Source organism: Cladophialophora immunda (genome assembly GCF_000835495.1).
Source record: "Cladophialophora immunda strain CBS 83496 unplaced genomic scaffold supercont1.5, whole genome shotgun sequence".
Taxonomy (NCBI): domain Eukaryota; kingdom Fungi; phylum Ascomycota; class Eurotiomycetes; order Chaetothyriales; family Herpotrichiellaceae; genus Cladophialophora; species Cladophialophora immunda.
Genome location: NW_015622545.1, coordinates 2,150,767 through 2,163,106, shown reverse-complemented (window position 1 = coordinate 2,163,106; position 12,340 = coordinate 2,150,767). Strand labels below are relative to the sequence as shown.

At 51.5% G+C, this 12,340-nt stretch overlaps 2 protein-coding genes across 2 annotated transcripts; both read right to left on the bottom strand.

Moving 5' to 3' along the window:
• Positions 1–583: 583 nt before the first annotated feature.
• PV07_08954 (uncharacterized protein) lies at positions 584–3,034 on the bottom strand (the record flags this gene model as incomplete). The annotated part of the gene is made up of 8 exons (XM_016396171.1): positions 584–1,316; positions 1,374–1,805; positions 1,857–1,995; positions 2,049–2,507; positions 2,559–2,790; positions 2,838–2,871; positions 2,930–2,954; positions 3,016–3,034. The coding sequence occupies 8 exons, from the start codon at positions 3,032–3,034 to the stop codon at positions 584–586; spliced, it is 2,073 nt and encodes a 690-aa protein (XP_016246027.1).
• An 8,720-nt stretch (positions 3,035–11,754) lies between these two features.
• On the bottom strand, positions 11,755–12,184 carry PV07_08953 (uncharacterized protein; the record flags this gene model as incomplete). Its single annotated transcript, XM_016396170.1, has 2 exons — positions 11,755–12,028; positions 12,105–12,184. The coding sequence occupies 2 exons, from the start codon at positions 12,182–12,184 to the stop codon at positions 11,755–11,757; spliced, it is 354 nt and encodes a 117-aa protein (XP_016246026.1).
• Between the last annotated feature and the right edge of the window lie 156 nt (positions 12,185–12,340).

Genomic DNA, 12,340 nt, shown 5'->3' with positions numbered 1-12,340 from the left:
CCGATATTAGCGGTTCTTGGGAATAAAAGCGTAATACGCCTCGGCAACCAGGCATCGAAGCATTCTTGGAAATGGATTCCATGGTCGCTAACTCTGTAAGATGAACGTATGAGCTGTCCTGACAATCTTGTGTCTTGAGAACGGAACGCAGACGCCTCTCGTATTGAATTTTGCAGTAGCCTTTGGCGCTAGGAGAGCAGTGGCTCGACGGAAAGGGATCGTGGATGGCAATATCCTCAGTCCCATTGCGCTAGGAACTTGTTCCGTCAACTACAGGCAAAGATGGATCTTCCTGAGACATGGCCAGCCCGTGGAAAGAGATGGTGATCATGGATAGACACCTATTCAGCAGGGTGGATCTATTTGGGCAACTAAGCCGAAAAGCCAATGAATGCTGGCATGGGTAATTGATTCAATTTGAAAAGGTCGACAGCTATCTGAGCATTTTAGAAGGCATATACTTTTGAAATTAAAGTCGCACTTGACCCGGCCATATTGAGCGATGATCTTCTTGTCACGTCCAGTCTTCGGGAGCTCCTTCGCTCGATATCCCGATGTGCCCAGCAAATCCAGCTTTGCATTTTCATGTCCCGTATACATAAGCAGATGCCTGCGAGCCACTCGACGATGATGACGACGGTGTTCCATTGTCGCTACCCATCACGGAATTCCAGAAATTGCTATCCGAGTCGTCGGGATTGTGAAACATAGTGTTAAGTTCAGCGTCGAAGTCGGTCTGAGCAAGAAGTTCCAGGTCGAGGGGAGGGGCTCGCAATACGTTTGGCAAGCTTTGTTGCATATAATGGGTGCTGGGTATGACATTGGGCGCCGTGTCGGCAATTTGGAGATATAAGAAATTTGGTGAATTGGTTGTCGTTGTCCCCTGTGGAGTTGCCGGCTTTGAGTGATCGTTGGTATCGAATGAGACGCCCCAGCTGCTCAGAACCTGTCGTAGCCCACGTCTTGCATCGTTGGCCATTTCCCACGCGTGGGCAATCTCAGCCAGAGCAGTGTCGATCGCAGAAAGACAAGTGTCCTGGATATTTGGCTGTGGTTGGCGCACTTTGCGAGAACATGAAACCATGGCCAAGGTTGCGTCAATAGCGGTGACCGCGCCGTGTGCGAAACTAAATGGTGCATTCTTCAACGCGTGCTGTGCGCTGAAGCGGCGGAGTATTCCGACAATTGTTTCGATGGAGCCATTGCAAGCTTCAAAGGCATCAAACACCAGTTTCGAAAATTCCGATGAAGTCCCATGCACTTCAGCGGAAATGAGTGACCGATTAAGACTAATGCGCGCAGTATGGTATATCATGCTATAACCTGTCAGTCAGATGCTCAACGGAAACAACACATGAGAGACATGGTCCTACTGGAGATTTGCAACGCTCGGTTCTACCTCTTCGAAATTAGAGCTCCATCTGCTCCACCGCATGTCACCAGGCAGAGAGTCATACCAACTCCATAGTCTGGCATTCAGTTTGTTGTATAGTGCTTGAAGGTAGTACTCGGAGAGATGATGGAGTTTCCGCTTGCAGTGTACTTGCAACTGAATATCTTTGATGACGTTGCCAAGTTCTGCTTGCTTGATCAGCAACAACGTCGGCACATAAGACTGGTCTCGATCATCGAAGCTGCTTTTGCGGTGCTGATCCACCCACTGTTGCAAGGGAGGTGCCGAGAGCGCATCGGCTAGGGAGGTTGTTTGTTCCCAGCTCGAAATCGGAGTATCGAGAACTGGTAATTCCGACGCGAGAGAATGGTCTTCATTCATGGGTGGGCGTCCGAAAAAGAGACTGAATAATCTAAGGCTCGAGTCAGTGCAATCTACCTTTCGTCAACCGTGGGGTGGGAACTTATCGGAAATAGTGAAGGTTAGAGACATGCGCTGCCGCAACTCCAAGTTAACAAGCAGCGCATTCTGAGCGTGGTCCGGCAAAAGCGGTGAGTGGCTCTCGTGAACACCAAGATCTTGCGTCATTCGTAGTGCCATGCCTGCAACGATTAGTCGAACCGTTCTCGCCAGATGAAAAGAAGTGGAAGCGCACCTGAATACATCCAGGCCTTTGACACGTTTCCCTTCCCAGTTGCAAAGGCAGCACATAGCAACATGGTCTGAGACGTCGCGATATGCGGACGCCACAAGCATTTATTCTTCACAGCTTCTTCCGCTGAGGCTGCGAATTGATCGGCCAACTCCCGAATATTGTGATCGTCGGACATCAGGGCACCCAAAGCACATACTGAGTGCAGGAGAGCGGAAGGTCTGTGTTTCGAAAGCCTTGACTGATGTCTACAATCTTCTAGAAGCACATCGCGGTCGACGAGGCTGCAGAAAGGGTGCTGCCATTTGAAGAACAAAGCGATACATTCCTGCAGGACAACCTTGGGAATGCTGGTGATATTGTCTAAGGAGGGTTGTTGGGAGGGCAATACAGGCTTTGATTTGTGACACGAGAAAAGACCAGTCCCATAGGCACTCCCCGGTGCGTGGAAGACGGCAACGCCTGTTTCAGGAATCAGTCGACTTGACATGGAAGGAGGGTCGAACACTAAACCGTCTTCATCCAGCCCCCAGAATCCTTGAGGGCCATCACGCAGAGAGTTACCCGACTCCTGGTGCGGCTGAGTTTTGCTTGGAACGGGAGACAAGTGGTCAAGAAAATCAATGCCATCGATGATGGCACTTCTCTGGGGAGCGGCAGAGGTCTTGATGCTCGAAAGCAATAATTCTAGCGCCGCAACCCTACCCTCCAGAGCACCGACATACTCGTGCGATATCGGGGCTCGCTTCCAGTCATCAGCACGGAATTCGCACTGGACTCCAGCTGCCGTACAACTATTGCACGGGGTGGTCCGGGAGCATTTGATCTGTAGGCATGATCAATGGATGTCGCTTTTATGAGGATATGACAGGATGTGAGCGTACCTTCCGGGTCTGACAGCGCTTGCAGCTGTATGGCGATAGTGGTTAGCAGTCTGCTTGACCGAACGGGATTCGAGCCGGCCACTTACGAAATTCTCCTCTCGCCATGGCGGCGCATGTTGTAGAGACGCACGCAGCTAAAATATTGAGACAGATAAGTCCAGGGCCAGGAAGCGATGATGTAGACGAGCGCAGGGCGTAGTTGATTCAGCGAAGTCTGAAAGTTGAAGAGAGCAAGAAGAGCAGATTGTGGAAGGAGGGCAGACGGTGGACTGAATAGCCTCCCTCCACGTGACCAGCCCCTCGCCGATAAGGAGTGATAAGCCAGCACGCCATTTCGAGCAACGGAGTGCAACCCCGAAAGGCAGACTTTGGCTTGATCTCATTGGATGAGGAGGGACTTCAATTACCATGGCCTACGTCGTGGGAAACTCATTTGCCTGAGCACAAAAGAGCAGCTCAAGGCGGGAGGAAGTGGCGAGGAGCTGACGAGGTAATGCAAGAGGTGCTTTCTCGTTTGCTCTTACTAGACAGTCTAGACTTGTGGGCAGGGGGTTCCTAACCAGCTGGCAGTACATAGCCCCGGGGAAACCAGACGACGTGCTCTTCCCTCGGTAGAGTGGGAGATTCGCAAGGTATTCTCATGATAAGTTGTCACCTCTCCTTGTCACGGAAACTGGACGCTTTGTGGGTGGCCCGAATTCGTATTATAGCCATTGTAAACACATAACAATGGGCCAGGAAGACATTCATCTAGGAAAGGGCGGACATTTCCGGCAGACTGAGTGTTCTGGCCAAAGAGCATTGTGGGAAGATAAATCATATCAACCTTAAACACTACTACTATGAGACCCCGTACATCTCCATCGAGGCGCAGATAGAGGTAGTTGAAGTTTTCGACGTTGGAATACCTGCCCTAGTGGACGAACCGTACATCCAGTCTCCGTGACCCGGTGTCTGTAGTACTGGAAAGATATTGCTCCCGCTCCAACGGACTGAGCGCCATCCACAGCTTCTCCTTCTGCTGGTTTCGTTTTACATAGTATAGCTTTGCCAGGAAGAAAAGTGCAATACTTCCGCACGTAATGCCAATCAGGATTTTGTTGCCTCTGTAGTCTATAGTTGTTGTGTCAGTCTTCCAGATAGCCCTCTAGGGTCTCCGGGATTCAACGTACAGTATGGTTTGTCGTCGTTGCGATAGACATTCACCGCGATGATTGACCCGAACTGATAGCACATATTGTATACCGCTGCGGAAACAGCACGTGCGCCCACATCGTTGGAGTTCCGAGAAATCAAGGAGACCAGGATCGCATGTGCTGTTTTGAGACGTGTCAGCTCTGTCCCGCGCAAGCAACTGAAAGTGCTGAAAGCTTGAGGGGGCTTACTGTATGGCTCTCCATTCACACCTGTGAGCAGCGCATATCGGACCCAAGGACTTGCGCTCCGGGGAATAGCTAGCAGTCCTATGAGAAATGGGAAAACCCACCAGACGCTCAGAGACGAAAATAGAAGTCTTTCGCGATATCTCTCGCTCATCCAAGTGACGACAAGGATCTAGGCGCAATCCATTGTCAGCAAACGAACCCATCGACAGGAGCAATGAGACCCACATTGATAAAGAATAAGGCATATCCTGGGATCGCCAGCATATTCGCCTCGAAGACGCTGTAGCCCAGATTCCGCAGCGTGAGAGAGAGATAGTTGGCAGCAGGCTGAAAGGGAATGAAGGCAATCAATCCGAGCTGAAGTAAGGTCAGAAAATGCTCGTGCCACAGCCAAAGGCAACTCACAATGTAGAGCGGCCACAGATCGGTGTCAATTACCGCCCTCCAGATGCGCTTGAGACTGACGTGCTGCCGGTTATGCATGTTGCCCTTGGATGGGTCGTCACGGAGGAGTCGATTGACCAGAATTTTCTCCTCTCTTTCGGTGAACCATCCGGCTTTCCCATGAAGCCAAGTCGCCCTTCCACGCAAAATCTTGTGCGTTTCGGTGATACTGGCTGGCATGAGGAGGAATGTTAACAACCCCACGATAATGCTGAGAAGACCCTCGATGAGAAAGCTGATATCGGTCAGCGAAATCCAAATAGTACATGCAAGAGGGGCTTACAGCCACTGCCACCCGCTCCAATCGTGCAACCCACGCATCTTGAGGAGTCCTGCAGCCATAAGAGCACCAATGATTTGTGTCACGGGTATGGCGGTCCAAAATACCGAAAGTCGAATGGGCAGTTCATTGCTCTTGTAAAAATACGTGAGGTAGAGGACCATGTCAGGTATGAACCCGCCTTGGGCCATGCCCAGGAATGCCCGTGTCAGGTAGAAGCCGGTGCGATTTGTAATGAGGCTCTGACAGGAGCATATGGTTCCCCAGATGCAAATGCATATGGGAGTCAGAACGTCTGGTCCGATCTTCTTGCTCAACAGTCCACCAGGGAGCTCGGCTGCGAGGAAGGAGAATAGATAGATAGTCTGGCCATTATTGAAATCGTTTGTGTTCATGTTCAACTCGTCAAGCTGAGTCGATAAGTGTCTGAACAAGTATTGAAGGGGTGATTGGCTCTTACCATGTTGTCTGAGATGGCACGGTTGATATTTCGGCGGATAAGGTCCAGGGACGAGAACATGATCCAAACCCAGAGCATGATCCGGAAATCAATCTAAAACGAGAGGTTAGAAGAGTTTGGAGCCCCAAAGCGTTGATAACAACGAGGGAAGAAGTTACAAACCTTGCGGATGAGTCTCTTTTCCTCACTCGAACTCCATTGGACTGAAGGATCAAATCGGTGGCGACCCTCATATTGAGCTTGATCATAAACACCCTTCCAGTAGTCTGCCTCGATAGGGACACTGAAGGCATGCTGCTCAGTCGAACCGGTGAAGGAGTGTTTAACTCTGCCGCCGAGTTGGTCAAGCTCAAAGGGAGTTGAAGTGCCAGCTTCGATAGAAGCGGCATCCTTCTCCTTCGGGGTCATTGAAGCTGCGGCAGTCTTCTCTTGCAATGGAATGCCACCTTTCTCGTCCTCGGACATTGTTGCCGTCTGTACCTCAAGAATGAGGCAAGCACACTGAGATATGAAGAATTCCCAGGTTAACAGACAAATCCGTTATCGCAGATGGTTTCTCCTCGAGGTCAGACAAAACGAAGTGCCGAGTGTTTTAAATATGTTCTTCCTGCGAGACCAAAGTACGCGCAAGCCATTTCCAGGTGATATGGGGCCTAGAGAAACGATGATCATCCTCTCAGGAAGGTAGTGTGCGCCACTGTTCAAGGGTCTTGCTGCCCTGCTTCTGTCCCTCCGGATGATAAGATCATGCACTGTGATCTAACATCCGTATTGCAGCTGCTGTATTGTACGCCACACGTCCTAAACAGTCTTCGCGGCTTGATAGAGTGGGATAGAGAACGAAATCGGGTCTTGGTGCGTGGCTAAGGACGAGAGATAACGACCGCACGGGAACGGAGTCGAACTCCACCCATGAACGCGGGGATCCACACCGTGTATGCTGAACCCGTTTTGGTTTGGAGATCGGAGCCTCATACTTGAGGTGGCGACTCCGGAGTATTCAGCAGATACAGGCGTTGTGAAAACTTGCACTGAAGAAACCGAAGAGATCCTAGGCATGGAAGGGGAGGACCCGACGGACTTGCACCCCGTCGTCGTGGCACGATGGTGGCCCTAGCGGGACGGAGTCCAACTCCATGCCACCCACCTTGTGACCCAGATTTGGCGGAATCATCCAGGGACCAGGAGGTATCTAGTATCAAGTCTGGGATTATTCCTTGAAGCAGGCTTTCACTTTGAGTACCTGATATCTGAAGTCACACTTTAGCGCTGACCCTTCTTTCACGAAGCGCTAACAATCAACACTCCCGGTTACAGCGATCAACTGACAGGGATAGCGAAGGATCAGGATCAAGGCGTGTACATGCATATTGTTGCGAAGTATGAGCCAGAAGAAGACTGGGCAATTCACGTCAAACCCCACGCCGGGGGACCAGCCGGGCGCTATGTAGATATCTTCTTCTGGAGTAAGGGGCACAGCCTGATACTCAATAGATGCCAGCGGAGAATGTAACTACAGTTATTCAGGAGCGACGTTGTGGCCGTCAGGTTAGATATGCCTAACAGTGTCAATATGGATAGGGACACCACTGCGTCAAGAAGTAGGGTGAATAAAATCGGCTCGCTACATATTTGGCTATTCTATTGCACTTTGTAAACACAACTTTGGCAAGCAGATTCTTGAACTTCATTTGTGGACACTTGATGCACACTGTGCGCCCATTCTATAGCTTTCTATTTTCGATGAAGACTTTTCCCCCGAGCAAAGAATGCTGACAGTAATGCGACTGCTGCGACGGCAGTGTTGGCGATATAGGCGTACTTCAAGGCACGATAGTAAACATGTCTCGCTGCCGACTGCACATCCGGTGGCAGACGGTCCAATACCGCCACAGAATGGCGGATCTGATCAACCAGCTCGTCCTTGTTTGGGATTCCCTCTAGAGCCGAAGGAAGTTGCTGCGCCAGAATGTTCTGCAGCAAGGTCGAGGATGCAGCGACTCCCCAGACAGTTCCCATGGAGCGGAACAGATACACCGTCGAAGTGGACACCGCTTGGTCTATATGTACTGTTAGCAAACCGTAGCCTGCACTTCGTTTTTGCATAGTTTCACTTACAACTATGGTCAAAGGCAGCCAGGAAGGTGAAGAGAATCGCGGGGTAGCAGATTCCCTGTCCAAAGTTCGCTGGAAAGAGATATACCATGTATTTCCATGATGCATCGTGATACTTCAGAGAAGCCACGAGCCCATTTCCCACCATCATGATAAAGCAGCCAGCTCTCACAAGCTCACTGAGCCGGCCCCATCGGGACATGACTATCCCTGAAAGAAGACCTCCCGCAGGTGTCGCCAAAGAAGGGATAACCAGACGCATGCCAGCCTCGGAGGGGTTGTCTCGAAGGACAACTTGGAAGAACAGGGGGCTGATAAAGAGGAACCGTTCGTCTATTAATACATGCATGATGGGGCTTTGGGGTCAGACTCACTGAGTAAGCAGCCATACCAACGCAAACATTGCTGATCTGATTCGATATGGCAAGAATTCCATGCAGCATCGACATTGGCATCACAGGGACTGCCTTGGTCCTGAGCTCCACCATGACGAATATGAGAATGAGTATCACACTCAAGATCATGGCGAAAATGACACGAATGTCACTCCAAGGGTAATTGTTGCCACCCATGGTCATGGCACCCAGCTGCGCAGAAAGCCCAAGGACCAAGAGGAGAGCGCCCGAGAGATCAATCTGCTCCCATTTCGACGAGCGCTTTGCCGAGCCGGACGACTCTTCGTCCGCTGCCAGCTTTTTGGTCTCGGTTCTCTTGATCACAAGATGCCCGACCACGAAGGCAAATGTCGATACGGGCACCTGGAGGAGGAAACACCACCGCCAACCAATATGATCTGCGATCAATCCACCCAGGGACGCTCCACAGATGGAGCCGAATCCGTGCAAGACATTCTGGCATGCCTGGTACATGCCTCGTTCCTGGAATGGAATCATATCCGAGTTGATAATTGTGGCCATGGTCATCAGCCCGCCCCCTCCGAGCCCAGTCAGGGCTCTCATCAGATTCAACGAGATGATATCAGGGGCAAAACCACACCCTAGGCATCCAAGCAGAAATGTGACCGTGGCTGTGAAGAAGCACGTTCGCCGTCCCAAGATGTCAGAAAATCGCCCGTACAGCGGCTGGAAAGCGGTGCTGGTGATCAAATACGACGTCGTTAGCCAGGATATGGTATTTGCCGCATTGAACTCGGAACCGATGACTGCGTATGTCGATGCCGTGATCGTCCCGTCGAAGCCAGAGAGAAACACGTTCGAGAAGATGGCTGTACAAATATCAGCTCGGTGAATGGACAGCAAGCCTTCTTTTCTCCTTACCGATTTCTATCCAAATAAAGCCCGGGCCAGGCGTCCATTTCTCCTCGCGCCCTTTGGCACCTGCAGAATCGGCAAGGAGCGGTGTCGTTACGTCCGACTCTGTTAGGATCTCACTGACTGTATAATGATCGTCTCCCATGTCTGCAGTCGCCAGATCGCTCTCTCTTTGCTTCAACATAGAGTTTTTCTTCCGCAGAAAGCCATGAGAAAGCATTTATTATATCAATAACATATGTAAGTTTTCAGCCAAATAGGGGATGTCGGTCCGAATGCCAGTGGCCTGGGTAGATTCGATTGGACGCTGGATGGATAAACAATGGTAGCTTAAAGCCCGAAGACAAAATTTCACCTGCACGAAGCATGGGTGTTTTCTTCGCCACCATGGATCATAAAGATCCATTTGTCATATCGATTGCGTATTGCGTGATCGTGAGGTGGCCATTGACAGCTATTCGAAACATACGATTCATCTCATAGCTCGAAAGTCTGTGTGTACATGCCATATGGGTCCCCTGAAGGAAGCGGAGTCCAAGTCCGTCTTTCCTTTTGGATCAATGGGGTCGTCGACTGAGAAGCTGTGTTGTCAGAACGGACATGGACTCCGTCAGGGATCGACAGCGCATCGACATCTCCACATTCGGGGCTCCTCTCCATTGTCTACAGCGATCCTCTGCGGGTTTTTGCTTCATGACAACACTTTTCTCGTTAGTGGAATGTCTGTAAGCTACGAAGAAAATAGTCGTGCCTGGTTGGTGGGCAGGATGTCTGCTGGCATTGGAGCTGGCGTTGGGCGTTTCGATATATGATTTACACTTCTCTCTTTGAGGACGCCTCGTTGAGAAATCGCGCTCTTTTGCTTCCCCTGATTATCGCAATTTTGCTCGGCTATACACATTTGTCGTCTGGTCTCCCATGGTCCAAGAATGAGCCCGAATCTCGGCTTTCCAGGCGTTCGAGCCACACTGGTGGCTCTGACAACATGTCTTTCCCTCCTTCCAGCGGCCAGCGCAAACTGGCGCTACAAATCGAGGCCAGATTTGGCACCACCGACCTTGAACATCACCATTCCAGCAACCAAGGAGGTCGAGACGGGATACCTCTTCATGGCACCCTTTGCGGGCTATCCTGAGGGAACTCACCACGGACCGGCGCAGGCGGCGCCCTACATATTCACCGATACCGGTGACCTTGTCTGGTCCGGGTTCACCTACTTCTCGATCTGGGCAACAAACTTCCAAGCCGGGCGCTGGAAGGGGAAGGACATCCTCTTCTGCTTTGAAGGCAGCCACAATGGAGCGTACGGTCATGGACACGGGCACACCACATTCCTCGATCAGAATTACGAGACCATCCGAGAGCTCCGGGCGGGTAACCACCGCCTCACGGACAAGCACGAGTTTCACATCATCAACGAGGAAACTGCTTTGATTCAGATCTACCATCCGGTTCCGTACAACCTCACGGCTTATGGAGGAAGTGAGGAGCAACAGTGGATTGTCGATGCCAGATTTCAAGGTTCGTGGCTATGGATCCCGTGCCCGTTTCCATATGCTGACTCTTTATAGAACTCGATATTGAGACCGGAGAAGTTCTGTTCGAGTGGAGCAGTCTGGAACATGTTGACCCCTCAGGTATTGATGACCCTCTGAACTGCTGCATTGCACGTTTCTAACGAAAAATAGAGGCCTACCTACCACTTAATCCCGGCCAAGCAGGTGCTGGGTATAACAGTTCCGACGCGTGGGATTATTTCCACATCAATTCGGTCGACAAGGATGACCAGGGCAACTATTTGATCTCGGCGCGCGACGCCAACGCCGTCTACAAGATCAACGGCACCACCGGAGAAATCCTCTGGCAGCTGTCCGGCAAGTCATCCAGCTTCAAGATGGGGCCCGAGGTCGAGTTTGCGTTCCAGCATCACGCGCGGTTTCAGGGAAGAAACGAGAACGGCACCAAGGAAATCATCAGCTTGTACGACAATTCAGCCCACGGGACAGAGAATGACCACGGGCACGAGGTGCACTTCTACAAGATCTCGCGGGGCAAGATCATCGAGGTGGACACCGAGACCTGGGAAGCCAAGATCGTGCAGGCCTTTCACCCTCCCGACGACCTGTTGTCCAAGTCCCAAGGATCCACTCAACTGTTGCCGAACGGGAATGTCCTGGTCAATTGGGGCTCGGAGGGTGCCATGACCGAGTTCAAGTCGGACGGCACCCCGATCTTTCACACGTACATGGACTCCGGGTACCTAGGGCTCGGTGTCGAGAACTACCGTGGTTTCCGCTACAACTGGACGGGAATTCCCAACGAGGCCCCTGCCATTGTCGCCCTGGAGGACGGAGGTTCCACGGAAATCTATGTCTCGTGGAATGGGGACACACGGACCAAGGTCTGGCGCTTCTATGAAGTCTTCAGAGGTCGCCGAGCTTATATCGGGGAAGCCAAGCGAGAGAGCTTCGAGACCGTCTTGAAGGTTGACCGTGTCGGTGTCAAGACGGTGCAGGCGGAGGCTGTCGACGCAGAAGGGGAGGTTCTTGTGGACACCTCGGCGGTCAAGCCGGGCGCCATGATCCACCAGTTCCACGGCGAGGGCAGAAAGAATGTCCAGGGTGGCGGTCTTGTTCCTTGGTTGACCTTGCAGGGAGAAAAGTTTTTCAGGGGCAAGGATATGTGAGCTGTCATTTTTCTCCCCGTGGCTGAAAAGAGACAGGGAGCGGTTGGGGCAAGGGAATCCCGTTAGCCTCGCTGATATATATGTGATCACGTTCAGCACACAGGCTGTCGTGGAGACATTGGCGGGAGGAATCCTGAAAAATGTATTTTCTGAGTGACTCTGTTCCCGCTTTCCTCCAAATTCATCACGAGCTGCTCGTCCCGGTGATTTTGCTGATCCAGATCTCGGGATAGACGTCGGTGTAGTTTGCGACATCCTTTCCCGAGACCTCGCTCCCTTTGGCGAGCGCCTCCTTCAGGTCCTCGATCTTGTCCCACTCGATCGTCGCCGTGACCATGTACGGGGGCCTCTTGCCGTCGAGAGAATCCTCAGGCCCGTAAGACGCGACGGTCCACTTCCCCATGCCAAATGGTTTCCAGTCTCGGTTGATAATCTCCCCCATGTGTGTCTTGAGATAGCTATTGCCACAATAATTTCAGTTCCTGAGAAAGAAGCCCTACTCATTTCTTTGTTGGTCGAGGTCTTGGAACTTACTAGTCCATGTCAAAGCGTGCAGGCTTTCCATCCTTTGTTGTCGACGGGTAAGCGACCACGCATGCAATTTTGTCGGTCATTTTCACTCATTCGCGTCTCTGGCTGTTGTGGCATATTCCTTCACAGCGGACTCAAGCCAGAGAGATATCTTAGCAACCGTCCCTGCTTTTTAGACTTTACCCTCGGCTTGCTTACATGTGCCTCGGACAATCCAACATCAGTCTCCCCGCTGGGGC